At 43.3% G+C, this 21,838-nt stretch overlaps 1 protein-coding gene across 1 annotated transcript in view; it reads right to left on the bottom strand.

Annotated features, from left to right (window-relative positions):
* KIAA0586 (KIAA0586 ortholog) overlaps nt 1-21,838 on the bottom strand; it is a 110,489-nt gene that overhangs the window by 62,050 nt on the left and 26,601 nt on the right. Inside the window, exons 13-19 of the mRNA XM_058665415.1 lie at nt 20,447-20,677; nt 18,959-19,133; nt 15,031-15,225; nt 10,033-10,220; nt 7,247-7,354; nt 4,003-4,083; nt 1,974-2,167 (exon numbers count right to left, since the gene is read on the bottom strand). Coding sequence (XP_058521398.1) covers nt 1,974-2,167; nt 4,003-4,083; nt 7,247-7,354; nt 10,033-10,220; nt 15,031-15,225; nt 18,959-19,133; nt 20,447-20,677 — 1,172 coding nt within the window. The remainder of the gene's footprint in view (nt 1-1,973; nt 2,168-4,002; nt 4,084-7,246; nt 7,355-10,032; nt 10,221-15,030; nt 15,226-18,958; nt 19,134-20,446; nt 20,678-21,838) is intronic.

Here is a 21,838-nt window from a genome sequence, read left to right as displayed (position 1 = left end):
GCGCCAGTTCTAATCCCGGCAGCCCTGCTTCCCATCCAGCTCCCTGCTTGTGGCCTGGGAAAGCTGTCGAGGACAGCCCAAAGCCTTGGGACCCTGCACCAGCGTGGGAGACCTGGAAGAGGTTCCAGGTTCCCGGCTTTGGGACGGCGCAGCACCAGCCGTTGCAGCTCACTTAGGGAGTGACACAAATTACCTACGTTAGAAATGAAAATTAGGTCATTCCTACTGATCCAATGCACATTAAATTTAAAAGTTTCCAGGAGCAGGTACAGTAGCCTAATGGCTAAAGTCCTAACCTTGCAGATGCTGGATCCCATGTGGCCACCAGTTCTGGTCCCACTGGCCCTGCTTCCCATCCAGCTCCCTGCTTGTGGTCTGAGAAAGCAGTTGAGAATGGCCCAAAGCCTTGGGACCCTGCACCCGTGTGGAAGACGTGGAAGAGGCTCCAGGCTTCTGGTTTCGGTTCAGCTCAGCTCTGCCATTGCGGCCACATGAGGCGTGAATCAGTGGGTAGAAGATCTTTCTCTCTGTAAATCCAAATTTCCAATAAAAAGAAAATAAATCGGGCCCGGCGGCGTGGCCTAGCGGCTAAAGTCCTCGCCTTGAAAGCCCCGGGATCCCATATGGGCGCCGGTTCTAATCCCGGCAGCTCCACTTCCCATCCAGCTCCCTGCTTGTGGCCTGGGAAAGCAGTTAAGGATGGCCCAATGCATTGGGACCCTGCACCTGCGTGGGAAACCCAGAAGAGGTTCCAGGTTCCCAGCTTCGGATCAGCGTGCATCAGCCCGTTGCGGCTCACTTGGGGAGTGAATCATCGGACGGAAGATCTTCCTCTCTGTCTCTCCTCCTCTGTGTATATTTGGCTGTAATAAAATGAATAAATCTTTAAAAAAATTTTAAAAAAATAAAATAAATCTTAGAAAAAAAAAGTATCCAGGGTCAGCATTGTGGTACAGCAAGTGAATCTCATTGGAGTGCCAGTCTGAGTGTAGTTGGAGTTCCTGGCTCCTGGCTGGTTTTGGTGTGGTGGTGGCTACTGTGGACACTCAGTAGGACAACCAGCAGACAGAAGCGTCTCTCTGTCCATCTGTCTCTCTCCTCTATCTCCGTCTCTCTATTTGACTTTTCAAATAAATACTCAAATCTGAGACTTTGTAAAATAGTAAAAAGTATTTAAAATTTAAAAAGATTTGTTTTTATTGGAAAGGCAGTTCAAATTTATGTAGAGAAGGAGATACAGATACCTCCGCTGATTCACTCCCCAAGTGGCCACAATGGCCGGAGCTGAGCTGATCCGAAGCCAGGAGCCAGGAGCTCCTTCCAGGTCTCCCACACGGGCTCAAAGGCTTTGTTTTCCCAGGCCACATGCAGGCAGCTGGATGGGAAACAGAGCAGCCAGATTAGCCAATTAACACATCATGCCAGTCCCATGCACCATTTTTAACAGTACATATTTCCCATGAATGCTTAAAAAAGAGATTTATTTTTTAATTTAATTTTTTTTTTTTTTAAGAAAGTCAGATTTACAGAAAGAAGGAGAAATAGAGAGAAAGATCTTCCATCCACTGGTTCACTCCCCTAGTGGCTGCAATGGCTGGAACTGAGCTGATCCAAAGCCAGGAGCCAGGAGTTTCTTCTGAGTGTCCCACGTGGGTGCAGAGTTCCAAGGCATTGGGACATTCTCTAGTGATTTTCCAGACCACCAGCAGGAAGCTGGATGAGAAGTGGATCAGCTAGGATTCGAAACAGCACCACTATGGTATCCCAGTGGATGCAAAGCAAATATTTAGCCACTAGCCTATTGTGCTGGACCCTCCAGGAATGTTTTGAAGACCTTTCACACGCACAGATTTTAAAATTTTTTTGCAGCAAAATAAACTTCTCTTTCAACTATATTTCCCCACAAATCACTTAAGTACTTCACATATGTTACCATAATTCTACTCATACCAGCTTTATCACCATAAACTCACCACTGAATTAAGCTATTTTCCAATGTTTCCTTTCTTTCAATTACTTTATCCAGAATATCAGCAGTAGGCTGAATAGAAGAAGGAACTGGTGGAAACGGAGGACCATTGTATTTTGTAGAAATAACTTTAGAACTCCTGTTAAACTCAAGTATTGGTTCAGAGCATTCTGGAATTTCATCACATTTTTCCTCTTCCTAATAAAGATGAAAAAGAAAACAATTACATTTGTCAACATTTACTGAGTAACAACTATTCTCAGGAATCTTAGCTATAATTAAACAACACTTTCTAAATTATTCAACAGCATTTCTGCTCATTAATTAAAACATACATTACTCATAAATATCACCCTGAAGAAATTCTAATTATACAATTATTTTATCTTTTTAAAATTTAATTCATTTTACATAGTTAAAATTAACTAGAAAACTTAATATTCCTGCTTAAAACATTATTAATATCTCTCTGTAGAAACGTATGAATTTATTACTGTTAAAAATTGATTGCTTCCAGGCGCGGCAGCGTGGCCTAGCGGCTAAAGTCCTCGCCTTGAACACCCCGGGATCCCATATGGGTACCGGTTCTAATCCCGGTGGCTCCACTTCCCATCCAGCTCCCTGCCTGTGGCCTGGGAAAGCAGTCGAGGACGGCCCAATGCACTGGGACACTGCACCCGCGAGGGAGACCCGGAAGAGGTTCCAGGTTCTCGGCTTCGGATCAGCGCGCATCGGCCCGTCGCGGCTCACTTGGGGAGTGAATCATCGGACGGAAGATCTTCCTCTCTGTCTCTCTTCCTCTCTGTATATCTGACTTTGTAATAAAATGAATAAATCTTTTTTTTATTTATTATTTTTAATTCATTAATTACATTGTATTATGTGACACAGTTTCATAGGTACTTGGATTCTCCCCACCCCTCCCCAAACCCTCCCACCATGGTGGATTCCTCCACCTTGTTGCATAACCACAGCTCAAGTTCAGTTGAGATTCCCCCATTGCAAGCAGATACCAAACATAGAGTCCAAATCTTTTAAAAAAAAATTGATTGCTTCCAAGTGTCACTGTTTTTACAGGAACTATAATTTAGACTTAAACATGCAGTTATTTGTAAAAATGACATTGTGATCAAAAGGATTATGAAATTCAAAAACCTTTCCCTACAATAAATGCTATAATGTTTAAGACTAAATAATGTCCCTATTCTGCATCTGTTGTGTATAAGTAATACAAGCCACATTTCCAGTTGCCCAGTTCCAACAATTACTAGCTGTATGTCATCTCAACTATGCAGTCCCAAGTCCACTCCTCCATTTACATATTATTTTTAAAGCAAATCATGGACATACCACTTTATTTACAAATAATACATCTCTCAAAAATGTTCAATGTCTCAAATGGTATAATTCAATTATATTTTCCAATCAACGAAATGAAGTTCACAGCTAGTAAGTGGCAGAGCTGGGACAGGACCACTTGTCCTTGAACTCTAAATCATTTGCTTCTTCCATAACTATTTCTCTCACCTGTATAATGAATAAGTAGCTTTGCCAAATATTTTTGCTAAACTTAAGGAATATAAAGAATTCTTCAAAATTTCAAAAGGCCCCCCATGAGAACCATTCTGACCACTATTATATTGCACACCTCTTCCTACACTAAGACAGAACTTCGTTTTATGATTAATCAAACTGATCTTAGCTTTCACAGTCACAGATGACCTTGCCCTACTCCAGAACGCAAGAGAGATTAACGGAATAAATCCGAGAAAAGCAGACTGGAGGGAGGAAAGCCAAAGCAGACAGAAGGAAAGTTCTAGGTGAGAACTGGCACACAGTCACCAAGCTTCACGCAGACAGCTAACAGCTACACCAAAATAACTCTACAGTAAATGTATATATTTAACTCAAAACTTAAATCAAGTTTCTCAAAGTGCTATGACATAATAATCATACTGACAGTCAAAAGATATCTGACCACTTGGAAAAATATTTACAGAAAAATATTTTTTCATGGTTTCTAAGTGTGTTACCTGTATCACATCAATTACTTCTTCAAAGTTAGTTCCTGGAAACGTCACCTCTTCTTCGTCTACCTTCATTAATTCTGGAGTCTAAGAAAGGATTTTCAGAAAAATTTTATTGTGCTTTTTAAAAATTTTATATGCATTTAATCCTAACCTAACTACACTTAGAGGGAAAGCTTAGAATTACATGGATCGGGCCCAGCACAATAGCGTAATGGGTAAGGTCCTCACCTTGAACGCACCAGGATCCCTTATGGGAGCCAGTTCTAATCCGGGCAGCTCCACTTCCCATCCAGCTCCCTGCTTGTGGCCTGGGAAAGCAGTTGAGGACGGCCCAAAGCTCTGGGACCCTGCACCCGCGTGGGAGACCCGGAAAGAAGTTCCTGACTCCTGGCTTCGGATCAGCGCAGCACCGGCCGTTGCGCTCACTTGGGGAGTGAATCATCGGACAGAAGATCTTCCTCTCTGCCTCTCTTCCTCTCTGTATATCTGCCTTTCCAATAAAATAAAATAAATCTTAAAAAAAAAAAAAAAGAACTACATGGATCCAATTTTTTGTAATATCCTGGTAAGAATTAGAACATGAAATTCAAGCTAATCCTTGTCATTAGGTCACCACATTCTGATAAATGCCAGAAATTAAATATTGGGGCCAGCATATGGTGTAGTGGAATAAGCTGCTGTCTGAAGCACCAGGATCCCATATGGGCACTAGTTCAAGTCCCAACTGCTCCACTTCTAATCCAGCTCCCTGCTAACACACTTGAAAAAGCAGCAGGAGACAGTCAAAGTCCTTGGCCCTTGTACCCATCCGGGATACTTGGATAAAACTGCAGGCTCCTGGCTACCGGGCCAACCCTGACCACTGCAGCAATTTTGGGGGAGTGAAACAGCAAAGAAAAGATTTAATCCACCCCACCATATTCCTCTTCTCTCTCTCTTCTATCTCTTTAACTCTACCTTTCAAATAAATAAATAAAATATTTTAAAAATAAAAGAAACTTCCCTCTATATATCTGACTTTCCAATAAAAAATAATCTTTTAAAAAAGAAATGATAAATATTTGAAATGATGGGTATGCTTATAATCCTGATTTGCTCATTACAAATGGTATACAAGTATAGAAATATCACACTGTATCCCAGAAATACGTACAATTATTATGCATCAAGTCAATGTTTAAAAATAGATGAGTTGTTCTGCCAAGGACTGTATCAATCATGCAACTTAAACTGATTAACCAGCAGGTTGACAGGATTTACCCTTGGCCTAAAAAAGTAACTGAAAAGTGCCTATATACATATTTATATGACATATATATACACAAACTCACAAAATACAGATTAAACAAAACAATCCATTTTGCAAAATTAACATTTAGAACTTCCTATTTAAAATCTAGTCGTTAGAAACCATAATCAGGGGCCCAGCGCCGTGTCCTAGTGGCTTAAGTCCTCGCCTTGAACGCACCGGGATCCTATATGGGTACTGGTTCTAATCCCGGCAGCTCCACTTCCCATCTAGCTCCCTGCTTGTGGCCTGGGAAAGCAGCCGAGGACGGCCCAATGCTTTGGGACCCTGCACCCGTGTGGGAGACCCGGAAGGAGCTCCTGGCTCCTGGCTTTGGATCATCTCAGCCCTGGCCGTTGGGGCCACTTGGGGAGTGAACTAGTGGATGGAAGATCTGACATTTCGATTAAAAAAAATTGTCTCCTACTGAGATGAAATAATCAGCAGTCCAAAAATATATTATTCATTATCATATACATTTACATATAAAATTGTGAAAAAATTAAAGATGAATAAACTAAATTAGACACAAATGCTACTTAGAATTAATTCTATTTTATTTAGATTATTGATATTTTCTCTCTTTAAAGCTACATCCTCAGGGACCAGCGCAATAGCGCAGTGGTTCAAGTCCTCGCCTTGAACACGCCGGGATCCCATATGGGCGCTGGTTCTAATCCCGGCTGCTCCACTGCCCATCCAGCTCCCTGCTTGTGGCCTGGGAAAACAGTCGAGGACAGCCAGAAGAGAATCCTGGCTTCAGATTGGCTCAGCTCTAGCCGTTGAAGTCGCTTGAGGAGTGAATCATCGGATGGATGATGGACAATGTACACAGAGGAGAAGAGACAGAGAGGAAGATCTTTCATCCGATGATTCACTCCCCAAGTGACCGCAAAAGGTGGTGCTGCACCTATCTGAAGCCGGGAGTGAGGAACTTCTTTCCAGGTCTCCCTTGTGGGTGCAGGGTCCCAAGGCTTTGGGCCGTCCTCAACTGCTTTCCCAGACCACAAGCAGGGAGCTGGATGGGAAGTGGGGCTGCCAGAATTAGAACTGGCTCCCAAAAGGGATCCTGGTGCGTTCAAGGTGAGGACCTTACCCATTATGCTATCGTGCTGGGTCCAAAAATAAATAAACCTTTAAAAAAAAAAAAAGGAAAAAAATAAAAACTATATCCTCACTGACCAAATTTGCTTACAACAGACCAGACTTGGGAATAAGTCACAGTTCTACTCTTCCATGTAGCAGAACCATAACTTCATTATTCAGAAATAAACAAAGAGCAGGAGGGAATGCATATTTCTGCTTCATGTCAAAAATATGACAACAAAGTAATACCCCAAAATACTAACTCCAATCATCACAACTCAGTTCACATTCAGGGAAATCTATAATCCCCAAGAAAACTGAAGATCCTGTCAGCAAAGAGAGAAAGTCATTCTTTACATTTAAGAATGTCTAACTTCTTAAATATTTATAAATGCAAGAATCGGAAACAAATTTTTTTCCTATTCATAAACAGTTTGGAATTCATCTTGAATCCTTCCTCAAAGCAGATATTATTACAACAGATTATTCCTGGAGCCAGCATTGTGACACAGTGGATCAAGCTGCCACCTGCGATGCTGGCACCCCATGTGAGTGTCGGTCAAAGTCAGCTCTCACTCACGGATCTAGCCCCCTCGCTGCTGTGCCAGCCAGGCAGTGGGAGAGGGCTCCAGGCCCTCAGCTCCTGCACCTACACGGAGGATCCTGGCTTTGCCCCAGCCCAGCCACGGCCACTGTGGCCATTTGAGGAGTGAACTAGTGAATGGAAGATGTCTTGCAGCCTTTTTTTCTGTAACTCTGCCTTTCAAAATTAGATAACAATTATGATCAAAGGTTTTGCATGGGATAACTCAAGTTGAAATGACAGTTATAAGGGACTCAAAATGACATGTGTGGTAAGATTCTGACACATACCTGCATCCAGGCTTGCGGTGGGGGAGACTGTTCTTCAGGACTAGGCCCAGGGGGACTCAGCCCCACGCTGCTGTTGGCGATGCTGTCAATATCCACACTGGGCAACACCTAGGACGGAACACAACATCACATGCTGTTTGGCACTCTGGAAAGACCAGCAGAAAGATACCAAGCATGCCTTCTAGGTCTGACTGTAGAGCCGCTGGGGAACAAGCTCAGATTATGAAAGCATATTATACAGAATATGGAAGGGAAGAACATGCAAAACCCTTCAATTTCAAGTTAATTTCATTTGTCATTTTACCATCTATACATGGGTAAATTTAACAGTTTTCATTCTTGATTTTTCAAGAATTTATTAGGTCAAAACACCTAATTATGCCTCCATTTAGCCTTTTTATTTTTAAGTAACTACATAATGATTCAACTAATATAAAGGCCTTGATAAATTATGTACCTTGGTAAACATTTAGAATATTTCCAAATTTTCTACTCTTATATATGTCTATCACCATACAAAACAAAAAAAAAAGTTTTTATATACATCGGGTTTCCTTCTCAAATTTGAGTGAGTTCCTTGTGTTAGGTATGAGATGAATTTCCTGGATAGGAGATGAAATTTAAGATTCTTATTAACAACTGTTGAAGCACAACCCAAAAAAAACTGTATTTAAACATCAAAAACAGAACAAATACTAAGTTTTATGCAACTCTCATTAAAATTGGGTAAGATGATTCAGCAAAAAAGGTTCAAAATGGAAATACACTGTTATCTTAATTGATACTATCTTGCTTACTTGCAAAACTACTTATTCAATTTGCTTCCTGGCAAATTCTTCTTCTGATAACTTTCTTCTTTTATTCATTTCCTTTGAAGATTTCTAGAGTTGGGTCTACAATGTTCCTTACTAACTTATAAACACCTTTATATTTAAAAGTTAATTCAGGGGCCCGGCGGCGTGGCCTAGCGGCTAAAGTCCTCGCCTTCAACGCCCCCGGATCCCATATGGGCGCCGGTTCTAATCCCGGCAGCTCCACTTCCCATCCAGCTCCCTGCTTGTGGCCTGGGAAAGCAGTCGAGGACGGCCCAATGCTTTGGGTTCCTGTACCTGCGTGGGAGACCCGGAAGAGGTTCCAGGTTCCCGGCTTCAGATAGGTGCAGCACCGGCCGTTGCGGCTCACTTGGGGAGTGAATTATCGGATGGAAGATCTTCCTCTCTGTCTCTCCTCCTCTCTGTATATCTGACTTTGTAATAAAATAAATAAATCTTAAAAAAAAAAAAAGTTAATTCAGAACGGGTTTTGACCTGGTTAGGCTGCCTCGTTTCAAGGCACAGCCCTAGCTCCTGATCTCAGCCCCCTGCCAAGGCAGTCCCCTGGAGGCAGTCAGCCAGGGCTCAGGCAATGGGGCTCCCACCATCCACAGGGGAGACCCCATCTGAGCTCCCAGTTACAGCCTTGGCCCACCCTGGCCTTTGCAGACATGTGAAGACTAAACCATGGGCGGCAGCATTCTCTCTACGCCTCCCAAATTGAGGTAACAATTAAAACTTAATCTTTTCCACCATCTTCATTCCATTTACTCTTACTCACTGTATATTATTTCTTTTTTTTTTTTTTTAACTTTTTCAAATTAATTAATTTAAAGGCAGGATTAGAGACAGAAAGAGAGAGATCTTCCATTAGCTGATTCTCTCCTGCAATGGCCAGGGTTTGGCCAGGCCAAAGTCAGGAGGCTGGAATCCCACTTTGCTTGCGCACATGGTAGTAGAGGCCATCTTCTGATGCCGTCCTAGGCACATGAGCGGGGCGGGGTCAGAAGGGAGCACCTGGGACTCCACACCAGTGCTCCCCTGGATGCTGGTTTTTCAACGGCAGCTCAACAGCTGAGCCTCGCTGCCTTCTGCTGTTCTCCTTTGAATTTAGGATTTTGTTTTTTACATATATAAACTTTATGCTGTATAAAATGAAATCTATTATTCTATCATATTTAATTTTTTTCTCATATCTAGACTTAGATTCAGTTTTGATAAGAAAAATTCAATACAATTATTTTCTAATTTTTCTTCTCATGCTTCTGCCTTTAGTCCAGTTGGTACATTTGCTACACAGTAGGAATTGAGTCTAAAATTGACCTTTCTTCCCACATGACTTACATATACACTATTTCTTTAAAAGAATCCTTTTGCCACTGATTTATGAAGTCTCAATCAATACTACTTTCTTTTTAAATCACCATGGCTACCTCTGAAACATTGTACACCATATCAAAATCCCAAATTCTTTCACTTTTCTTATGTTGTTTTTTTTCATGTATCAAAATAATAATAAAGTTCAAAAGTGTTTTAAAAGTCTCATTGTTTAAAATAAAAATTATATTTTAACTTGGGAGAAAATGGGAATTTGAGTATTTAATGCTTTTCAGTATTGGTTCTCTCTATATTCAAGTCTTATACCAGAATGCTTTAAAAGTTTATGGAAACTTAATTTCATTTTTTATGTAGGTATAATGCCTGAAGTATGAATCACATATTGATTATACTATACTTTCCAGTAGTTCCCTTTAAAAACATCAAACTTACTGAAAATGAGTCACTGGCCGGAAGAGCAGCTCAAATCACACAGACAAGAACAGAGCTATCATACTAATATCACAGTCTAAAATAAGTAGCTAGGATGAAAGACCAGTGTTCACAAAACAACATAATGGATACAGAGCAGGAATGATAAGCCAAGAGGGTTTTTTTTTTTTCCATTAAGATGTCTTGCTCTTGCATCCCGCATACCTGCACAGCAAGATGAGGAGGGTCCTTTCTTTCTGATTTCATTTCTACAACTGCTATGTTAGGTTTCTTTACTGCAGCTTCGTTTCTTTGAGTTGATGGGGGAATAGACGTAACCACAGTGACAGGGTGTGGCTTGTTTACAATTACTCCAGCAGGTGGAACGGAATCACTATTACTTTGCGTTTGTCCTAAGGAATTTACAAAAGAAAATGAGTCAGCTATGTCAGAAATAAAAGGAAAAAGTCTAACACCCTACCTGGATCTTTGTGCATTTTTCTCAGGATGAAGGACAGCACCAGTCTGGCAACCACCTCTGCTCCCAGCAGCATCTGTCAGCACTCACTAGGCCATCCTTTCAGCAGCAGTACTTGTTAGGCACTTCAGTACCTAGTCATCTTGACAACGAAGGCTCTGAGGCACTATCACCATACACCTTTTAAAACATGTAGGGCCTAGCATGGTAGCCTAGTACCTAAAGTCCTCACCTTGCTGTCCCTGCTGCTCCACTGCCCAACCAGCTCCCTGCTTGTGGCCTGGGAAAGCAGTCAAGGACGGCCCAAAGATTTGGAACCTGCACCCACATGAGACACCCAGAAGAAGCTCCTGGCTCCTGGCTTTAGCTCAGCTCAGCTCTGGCCATTGCAGCCACTTGGGAGAGTGAACCAGTGGATGGTTCTCTTTGTAAATATACCTTTCCAATAAAAATAACCAAATCTTTAAAAAAATAGATTTAAAAATATTTCTAAGGGGGTATGGGGGAATGGTGGATGGCACCAGTGGGTATAGGTGGGGACCTGGAGGCTCACGCCCAGGAAGGCAGAGTGAGTCTAGGAAATTTCCCACATGCTTGGTCCAGGAATGGCTGGGGAGACCCCTAGGTCAGCATGATGGCATGGTGCAATGGCAGGCTGGGCTTGGGGAACTTTGAATGTGCTTAGCTCTTGGTGGATGGAGAGGTGGAGTCCAGGAGCATGGGACAATAGTAGGCAGGCAGAGCTCCAGGCCAGCACACCACCCCACCTGAAGACTGGGCTTTGGAAGACTGGGCTGTAGTCCCTGGGCACAGGGACTACAGACTGCTCAGGAAAGGGGGTAAGAGGATGTGTGGGTGGGAGGACTGCTGGAGGAGTGTGTTGCAGGTGAGAAATGACTTCCACCAACAAGATAAGATCACTGTACTTGCAGATAAGAGAGGAGGCTGAAACTGAGTGGCTTGGAGAGCAGAAGCCATAAGACCTATTTGGGTCAGACCAATGTACCTTTCCAAGTGGGAGAACTAAGCTGGGCTAGTTAGCCCCGAACACTGCCAACCACCACATACCAGCACACACTGAAGCTTGCACTGGGAGCCTACCTGACAGGGCTAGCTCTTAGTACCTGTCAGTGGGAGTTGGAACAGGGGTAATGCTATGCTGGGCCAAGGCAGTAACCAGCCCAGATCTGGGGACAAATTCTGTGGGAGATGTGTGAGCTCACCCTTGTGAAACTAGTTACCTGCTGGTTTGCTCAAAAGCAGGTGATAGTGAAGGGCTAAGCTAGGCATGACTATGGAACCCTCTGACACTCACAGATACTGGGGTTGGAAACAGGCCAGGCAGGTCCAGGCTGCAGCACCTACAGGTGCACCCAAGAATAGGGTGTGGGGTGAGCTGGGGTGCAACATCCACCAGCTCATACAAACACCAAGACAGGGGGCACAGACTATGCCAGATAAGAGCCTAGAACACGCTAGCACATGTAAGTTCTTTGTCTGGGGGTGGGCCTAGTGGGAGAACTTGGGAAACTCCCCTGATGGGTCATAGCTCCCACTGGTGAGCATATGATTCATGTCTGGGTGTTGGTTAAGGCTGGGCAAGGTAGCTCCACTTGTTGGCAAGTGTACGGGTTGGTTTTGGCAGTGGAGGGTAGGAGGTGGGAAGAACGGGCAGGGCCAGGCTAAACCTTAGGACACTGGCATACACAGGACCCAGGATGGAGTGTGAGTCATGCTGGGCTAGGTTAACACTCCTACCAGTTTGCATGAGCCAGGGATGAGGCCAACCAGGCAGGGCTAGGCTGCAGCATCACCAGTAAGAGTTGGGAATGGGTATAGGCTGGGCCAAGACAGGCTGCAGCATCCCATGGCAAAGGCCAAGATGAGGGATGGGCTCTTTTGGGACTGGGGAAGGCTGGGCTGGGCTGGGTAGGCTGCAACACCCACCAGCATGAGCAGGAACTTGGGGCAGACCAGGCTGGGCCAGGAAACAGCACCACCAGCAAATGCTGAGGTGAGGCAGACTAGCCCACATCTCCCACCAACACGCATAAGACCGGGGGCAGTGGGGACAGAGGAGAGGTGCCCAACTTGGTAGGGGACAACAAGGACTCCCCCTGCTGGGCCACTGCTCCCACTGCAGAGCGTGACAACTAGGATCAGAGGCATACCAGGCTAGGTAGGGCTGTAATAGCTGTTGGCCTGCATGAGAGCAAGTTTAGGGGGAGAGCCAAGGTGGGTTAACTGACTGTATACACTGGTACATGCATGAGCCAGAGTAAGTGTAAGCTGGTCAGGTTTTGCCGCAGCATCAGCCAGAAGTGCTGGAAATGGAAACAAGTCCTGTCACACTAGACTGCAGAATCACAGGGAAAGTGCAAGATCTGGAACTAGCAGTGGGTCTTATAGGGAAATTGTGGGCATCTCTCTGATGGGCTGCAGCTTCCATTGGAAAACATAAGAACCAGGGCTGGGGGTGGACCTGGCTGGATAGTGGGGTCAGTTGGGGTGAGCTAGGCTGCAGCACCCATTGACGTACACAAGAGCTGAATGGGATATGGGACAGACTGGATCAGTCTGCTGCAGTTACCAGCAGATACAGGAACCAAAGCTGGGGGCAGCATGGGGAGCATCATTTGGGGTCACTCCAACTAGGCTACAGTTCCCACTGGTGTACGTGAGGGCTGAGTGTGTGGTGGGCTGGGTTGGTCTGGGCCACAGCATCGACTGGTTTGCATAAGATATGGGGTTGGAGACAGAACTGACCCAGCAACTGCAACCACCCCTGTGTGCACAGGTTGATGTGGGTGACAGACTGAGCCGACCCCATACTAGCAAGCTCACACAAGAGTCAGGTCTGGGGCCATCTCAGATGAGGTTTCTTTAGGGATCTCCCCAACCAAAACACTGGACTTAGAACTCCAACTATGGTGAGAATCACAGGATCTGTGGTCTGACAATGGAGTGCAAGTGTCAGAACTGGGCCTCCTCAGTGACTTAGCTGGAGCAGTGGACAGATGCCCAGATACACATGGAGGATACGGCAGTCCGCTGGGGCCTGTAGAGGACATCAAGTATCATAGCAGAGGATGGAAATCAGAACAAATTAGTCAACTACCCAGTCAAGTGCTGACAGCAAATAATCTGGGTGAATGATGACTCTAAGGTGGTCTATGTCAGCCCATGGACCTTGGAAGGATTTCCTCATCATTGGAGGAACTAAATCAACAGCATTTCAGAACTATCCGAACCACTTGGGCAGAACCCTTGGAGCATGCTCCACATTGGGGAGCCTGGGATGACATCAGGTGACCATCCCCCATTCTCAGGTACTGATGCAGTTAGGATGCTAGGTGTGGTTTCTCCCCTTCTCTGTCCGCTTCTCCCAGATATAGGAAGAAGGCACTGTGGCCTAGCAGCTAAAGTCCTCACCTTGAATGCGCCAGTATCCCATATGGGCGCCGGTTCTAATCCCAGCAACCCCACTTCCCATCTAGATCCCTGCTTGTGGCCTGGGAAAGCAGTGGAGGAAAGCCTTGGGACCCTGCATCTGCATGGGAGACACGGAAGAACTCCTGGCTCCCGGCTTCGGATTCGTGCAACACCGGCCGTTGCAGTCACTCAGGGAGTGAATCATCAGAAGGAAGATACTTCTCTCTGTCTCTCATCCTCTCTATATATATATATTTAACTTTGCAATAAAAATAAATAAATCTTTAAAAAAAAAAACTTGGAAACAATGGTCTCATCCACTTTCACCTAATACTCAACCTTCCCCACCTTAAACAGTAGTCCACATGGGCATACATCCTTCTCAATTATAGAAACATCATCAAAAATACACTTTTTCAAAATGTCTCAAATTTTTAGCTTTCATTTTTAAAAATTCATTGGTTTCCATCTTTCAAAGTAAAGAAGGACAGCGCATTGCAGCAGTTCAACGCACTCTCTAAAGCCAGACTGCCGGGGTCTCTGCGATAGTGAACCCTTTCCAGAATTACGTCACCTCTTCGGCCTCAGTTTTCTTCCCTGTAAAATTGCTATGCTCCCTCTACTTCACAGAGCGCTTAGCAGGGTACCTGGCACACAGAAGGATTTTAACAGTGCCAGCTATTTTATTATCAATTAATTTGAACACATATTTATGATCCAGACGATATGCCATTGACTTGTAGCATCAAAAATTAACAATTTACTTAAGTTTAAAAATTCCTACTTAAATCATATATGAAAAAGAAGGAAGAGTAAGAAGAATCACAATCACACTAAAGAGGACAGCTGATGTGAGACAAAACTTACTTGTTCAATTTTGAAGATGATGACTGAAGGCGGCTCAAATAAATCAATAATTGGCTTACAACACACAACCACACATATTTATCATATCCTAATTCAAAAGTACATAAAATACTTTAAATAATTCTTCTAAATCATAACAGTATTAACAAGCTGATCACACTTCTTGAATTCTAATGAATGTCCATGACATGTGTAAACATTTCTTTAGACTCCATTTCATCCACAGCAATACCAGTAGAATTTTCCCTAGGAGCCACACACAGCAAGTACCCACTGTCTGAGATCTAGCTATCACAAAGCCTTAGACACATCCTGAGGCCCTCTCCACAAACACGCACAACACACACGGCAAATGGAGGGGACTGCTATGCCAGCACCATTTTTTATGTTTTGCTACTGCTCTGAAAAAAATTTAAAACCCACCTCACCTGTTTTGTGGTTCTTACCTAAAAGAATTGCCATGGGAATCAGATGACCTTCCAGTGCACCTGAAAAAGTAGGCATTTCTCTGCTTGGGCTGAACACATATTGCTGCTCCAGCTGAGGCAGTGTGGCAAGGGAACGCTGCACTTTAGCATCCATCTTCGCAGGTTTTGTTGCATAGAAGTCAGTCTGCGTTCTTATTGACTTGACTTTAGTGCCTGTGATCATCATCAATGCAGATGTTTAGAAATACTGCTTACATACCCACCACTGGCCAGCCCTCCAGAACAGCAGCTGTTCTGCTTAAAGAGCTCCTTCCATAATAAAGTTACAACAGAAGTAAGACACAGACTAGAGCCTGGCAAACTTTGTCTCAAAGCCCAGAGAGTAAGTGTCTCAGTCTAGTAGGTCACATGGTCTCATCTCCAACGACTCAGGTCCACTGTAGTTTCATGAGCACAGCCAGGGACAATATATAAATGAAGGACCAAAATACAACTTCAGTTACAGGAACAGGCAGCTGATATGCAGGCCAAAGTCTGCCAGCCTCTGAATAGAATCACAACCGATGTACAAACACCATAACAAAATAACACTAGAACAAAAGAGTTGAGAAAGCTTCTGAGAATACCTAGACAGAACTACTGAATTCTTATGCCTCCAAGGGAATAGTTTTGGAATTGGAATTTTATTTTTTATTCTCTCATTACACTTTACTCAGAACTTAATTCTGAAGAGCCAGTGTTTATTCTTTGAAGCAGTATATAGTATTACTTTATATCAATGTAAAGCAGTCACTATCCACTTTTCATTCTATTCCATATAGATAATATATTATAAATTTTTAGAAAATTAAAATTGGAGTTATGTGTCTTTGCAGAAAGAGGATATATTTCTATGGAATCCACCAGTTATTGTACACTGTCAAAGGATTTATTGACTGCTAAAGTATAAGTTGAGAAATTTCAAAATAACCAGTCAAGAGACTAAAATTTTTAATTGAAATATAGCAAAGCACATTAGTGATAGGTGTTAGATAAAACATGCATTCATTTGTAAAGATTGAATTTTTTTTATTTGTTTTAGAGAGAAAAAGAGAACCACACACCTGCCCGAAATTATATTGTAAGCAGAGTAGCTGGACCTGGAACTGCAACCAGGCATTTCTGCTGGAACATGGGCATCTCAAGTAGTGACTGAACATCTGTGGCAAACACCTGCCACTGAAGACGTGTTTAGATGTGTACAGAAGCAACCAAAAAACATTGCTTGTCTTAGCTCTCTAAGGCTCTTTGAAAGAAAAAAAAAAAGGCGGGGGGGAGGCAGAAAGAAGACTCAGGGGCTACATCCTCGCCTTGCATGCCAGGATCCCATATGGGCACCAGTTTGTATCTAGGCTGCTCCATTTCCCATCCAGCTCCCTGCCTGGGCCTGGGAAAGCAGAAAAGGATGGCCCAGAGCCTTGGGACCCTGTACCCACATGGGAGACCCAGAAGGAGCTCCAGGGACCTGGCCTCAGATTGGTTCAGCTCCAGCCACTGGAGCCATTTGAGGAGTGAATCAGCAGTGAACCAACAGACAGAAGATTTTTCTCCCTGTCTCTCATCTTCTCTCTGTAAATCTGATCTGATTTTCCAACAATAAATAAATCTTTGTTTAAAATGTTAAAGTAAGCAAGGGTGGGGAACATAAGACTGTGCCATATAATGCCAAAGAAATGATGTGGTCTGACCCTGCAAAAACAGCCACAGAAGGAAACTCAAAATTCAATACATCTTTACCAAGCTAATTTTTTTTAAGATTTATTTTTTATTTATTGGAAAGTCAGATATAGAGAGAGGAGGAGAGACAGTGAGGAAGATCTTCCATCCGATGATTCACTCTCCAAGTGAGTACAACAGCAACGGCAGTGCTGCACCGATCCGAAGCCAGGAGCCAGGAACTTCCTCCAGGTCTCCCACACGGGTGCAGGATCCCAAGGCTTTGGGCCGTCCTCAACTGCTTCTCAGGCCACAAGCAGGGAGCTGGATGGGAAGTGGAGCCAGGATTAGAAACGGCGCCCATATGGGATCCCGGGGCGTTGAAGGCAAGGACTTTAGCCGCTAGGCCACGCTGCCGGGCCCACCAAGCTAATTTTTTTTTTAAAAAAGACTTATTTATTTTTATTGGAGTGGCAGATTTATAAAGAGGAGAGACAGAGATAAGAGCACTTGCAGGCAGAGGATTGGTCAATTCAGTCATAGCACCAGCCCCCAGTAGGCTAATTTTTAAGTTGACAATTTTGTATGGCCTGTGAATGATGTTATAAATATTCAAATGCGGGCTGGCACAGTGGCACAGCATGCTAATTCTCCGCCTGTAGCATCTGCATTCCTTATGGGCGCTGGCTCTAGTCCTGCCTGCTTCACTTCCAATCTAGCTCCCTGCTAATGCCTGGGAAGGCAGGACCAGATGATCCAAGTACCTGGACCACTGCACCCATATGGGAGACCTGGATGAAACTCTGGGCACCTGGCTTCTGTCTGCCCCAGAACAAGCCATTGTGGCCATCTGGGGAGTGAGCCAGTGGATGGAATGCCTCTCTCCCTGTATTTTCCTCTTTCAATCTATAACTCTGACTTTCAAGTACAAAATAAACAAATATCCAAATGATATTTGCCTGGCAAAAGGTTCCCAAACCTTGCTACAACAGGACACCGCATTTACCTGGTCTCCCTGTTCTTAACAACGTAACAGACCAAGGTCTTCAAAGAAATGATTATTCCCCCTGGAGAATAATTTAGATTATTCAGGATTCATTGTCTGCTGAGAAATAATTTTATGCTGTGTTACCTGCAGATACTATTAGATCCAAAACTCCAATTTATTCCTATCTTGTGACTTGATCTTGACATTCTGCTCTACTGGACTGAACCAGCTGACACACATAGGAGTTAGGTCTTGGGGTACCTCAAGTAAGTTTTCTTGGGAGACCCCCCCTCCACTGGACTCAAAATTTCAACCACAGGGAAAATCACAAGATTATGGTCTAACCTTGGAAAGCATATATCAGGGCTGGGCCTCCTAAGTTGCTGATACAGCAACATGCAGTGGACAGCATGCCCAAATTCACATGGAGGACATGACAGCCAGCTCATTGAGTCCTGGGGAGGACATCAAGAATCACGTAAGAGGATGGAGGGCAGAAGAGTTTGGACAACTCCCCTGGCCAACCTCTGACTGCAAGTACCTGGGCAAGTGGATACTCTATGGTGGTCTATGTCAGCCGAAGGACCTGGGAGGCATTTCCTCAGCCTTGGAGCCATGAAACCAACAGTGTCTCAGAACTACTGAACTACTTAAGCAACATCCTTGGAACAAACGTTCTTCTATGTTGGTGATCCCAGCATACCATCAAGTGGCTGTCCTCCATCCCTAGGTACTGATGTGGTTTGGCTGTCAGGAGTGGCGCCCTTCCCTTCTCTCCATCCCCACTCAGACAAAGGAGAAAAAAACTTGGAAGCAATTGTCTCATCCACGTTTCCCCAGACCTCAACCGTTCCCACCCAAATCAGTCGTCCACATGGACACAACATCCTTCTCAACTATGTAAACATCAAAAATAAGGTAATTTTTATTTAAAAAAAAAAATGTGGGGCTCGGCGGCGTGGCCTAGTGGCTAAGGTCCTCACCTTGATCCCATATGGCCGCTGGTTCTAGTCCCGGCAGCTCCACTTCCTCTCTATCTCTCCTCCTCTCGGTGTGTCTGACTTTGTAATAAAAATAAAATAAATCTTTAAAAAAAAAAAATGTGGTCAATTTCTTACCGTCCTAAGAAGAAATCACTCTTTCAGCCCTAAGCATTGTATAATTTGAACTGTTTTTCTAAGTAATAGATAAAAAGTAAACAGAATTTTCATATGAAACTGATACCATAAAAATTAGGCTGAATACAAAAATGAAATGCCTTACCTTTAACTCGTTCTATTACTTTTGGTCGTTGTGGCCTGGATTTAGGAGATGGAGAATTAAATCTGAGATAGGGTCCTTTCTTAAGAGTGCTGCGATGGCCCTGATAAATGGGTTTCCCATAAATTTGTAGCGTATAATCTTCATCTCGTGTCACTGTGGCTGCTTTCAAAATCCCCTATACATAGGAAGTTTATTCAATCACTATCATTTATTTCATTTTTCTAAAGTCTCTTGTTGCTAGGATAAATACCAAAAAAACAATTTATCAGGTCACAAAAAATCCTTTGCTTTATACGGTCTTTAAATTCTGGAGATAATCTTGAACAACATATTATCAAACTTAAATATAAAAAACATCCAAGAACAAGGAAAATCTCTTGGTCCAGCCCAGCTAAAGCAGCCACCCAGAAGAACTCAAAATTCAATAAATCAACAGCAGGCTAAGTTTTAAGCTGGCAATACTGTAGTGTATGTTCTTATAAACTTTCAACACTAAAAAGGTAAGATTTAAAAACATTTAACCAGGCCCAGCACGGTAGCCTAGTAGCTAAAGTTCTCACTTGAACGGGTCAGAATCCCATTTGGGCGCCAGCTCATGTCCCTACTGCTCCACTTCCCATTCTGCTCCCTGCTTGTGGCCTGGGAAAACAGTAGGGGATGACCCAAAGCCTTGGCATCCTGCAGTCACATGGGAGACCCGGAAGAAGCTCCTGGCTCCTGGCTTTAGAATGAATGGCTCAGCTCCGGCCACTGCAGTCATTTAGGGAGTGAATCAGCGGATGGAAGATCTTCGTCTCTCCTTCCCTCTGTAAATCTGACTTCCCAATAAAAATAAACAAAATCTTAAAAAAAAATTTAACCTATTTCTTAAACTCATGTGAAATAAAAATGAACAAACCTGGTCTTAATATGACTTTACATATTCCTGGCATATAATAATCAAAATGCCACCAAAAAAGCAGCATTTACTGAGCATCAATTAAGTGCTAAGCACTACAAGAGACGCTTTACTAATCTGATCAATGTTCACAATTAAGAAAGTTAGCTCAATTAGAGCATCCAACAAAATTCCCTCCGTGCCATCCAATAGCACTCCTTGCATGCACTAGGAATCAGATATGCATTTATCACACTAAAAAGTAATACTAAAAACAAACATGCATATTTTTCTATTACACACACACACACACACACTACTCAGTCCCATGAACAAGAAAATACAGTTCTAGACTAGATGAGCTCTAGATAAACCTGCTGCAACTATAATTCTAGGTTTGTAAACATGACCTCTCAGAAGGAAGAAAAATGGATTCTGGAAAATGTCTTACATGTTATAGATCCAGAACTGTAAACATCAGTAAACACAGCTGACCTTTGCATAGTCCTTCAGAATGTTAAAACATCTTTATGCTCACTTCATTTGTATCTTGAAGAAAATGATCAATTACAAGGTAACTTTCATGTCATAAAACAAGATCAGGATCTTACTTCCTTTCTTTCTTTTTTCTGTGGATTGGGGGCAGGGCTGCTCCTCATGGGTAGAGTTCCACATTGCTCCTCCATTTGTCTGTGAGGATGTCTTCTTGGAATTACAGGTTTGTTTACAGTTTTGACTTGTGTGTTGATTTTCATATCTTTACTCGTATTCTGAACTTTCTTGTTCCTCTGAGTCTTCTGATCAAATCTCTTTTGTTCATAATCTTTTCTTGCCAGTTCATCCTTAACACACATAAAATTAAAATTACTTAATAATCCATGAAAATAGTAATGATGTCATACCACAAAGTATTATAATTTAGTTTTTGCTCTTTTATAAACATAGTTTAGCACTTTTAAATATTTTAAGGAATACTAACTAGATATGAATAAAAGTTTTCTGGATGAAAGAGGAACAGGGTAAGAGTCACACTTCTTGCAATAACAAACTTTTGTACTTTTTTTTCATGTTTAAACCATGTGAATAAGTGTCAAAAAATTGAAAAAGAGCAAGAGCCCAGCATGATGACCTAGTGGCTGATCTTCCCTTGCAAGTGTTGGATCTCACATGGGTGCCGGTTTGTGTCCCAGCTGTTTCGCCTCCCATCAGGCTTCCTGCTTGTGGACGGGGAAAGCAGCAGAGAACAGCTCAAGTCTTTGGTATCCTGCACCCACATGGGACGCCCAGAAGAAGCTCCTGGCTCGCAGCTTCAGATTGGCTCAGCTCCAGCCATTACAGCCATTTGGGGAATTAAACAGCAAACAAAAGATCTTTGTCTGCTTCTCTCTGTAAATCTGCCTTTCCAATAAAAAAAAAAAAAAAAAAAAAAAAAAAAAACTTTGTAATAAAACTGTAGTGTAAACATTTATAAGTTAAGATTATATGAAGATGTGGGCCCGGCGGCGTGGCCTAGCGGCTAAACTCCTCGCCTTGAAAGCCCCGGGATCCCATATGGGTGCCGGTTCTGATCCCGGCAGCTCCACTTCCCATCCAGCTCCCTGCTTGTGGCCTGGGAAAGCAGTGGAGGACGGCCCAATGCATTGGGACCCTGCACCCGCGTGGGAGACCCGGGGGAGGTTCCAGGTTCCCGGCTTCGGATCGGCGCGCATCGGCCCGTTGCGGCTCACTTGGGGAGTGAATCATCGGACGGAAGATCTTCCTCTCTGTCTCTCCTCTGTATATATCTGGCTGTAATAAAATGAATAAATCTTTAAAAAAAAAATGCTAAAAAAAAAAAAAAAAAAAAAAAGATTATATGAAGATGTAAAGACACAGGCTTCACATGGACTTGAGAGTAACCGGGACACACTGCCAGCGGTGGGCTGCAGAGGCCAGGTGAGTCCAATGACCCTGACATCGGCCTGCCTTCTGGGTCTTCCAGAGCAGCATTACAGACATACTCT

Source organism: Ochotona princeps, chromosome 6, assembly GCF_030435755.1.
Source record: "Ochotona princeps isolate mOchPri1 chromosome 6, mOchPri1.hap1, whole genome shotgun sequence".
In the NCBI taxonomy this organism is placed as follows: domain Eukaryota; kingdom Metazoa; phylum Chordata; class Mammalia; order Lagomorpha; family Ochotonidae; genus Ochotona; species Ochotona princeps.
The sequence above is the reverse complement of the archived record's forward strand: the minus strand, read 5'-3'. Positions and strand labels throughout refer to the sequence as shown.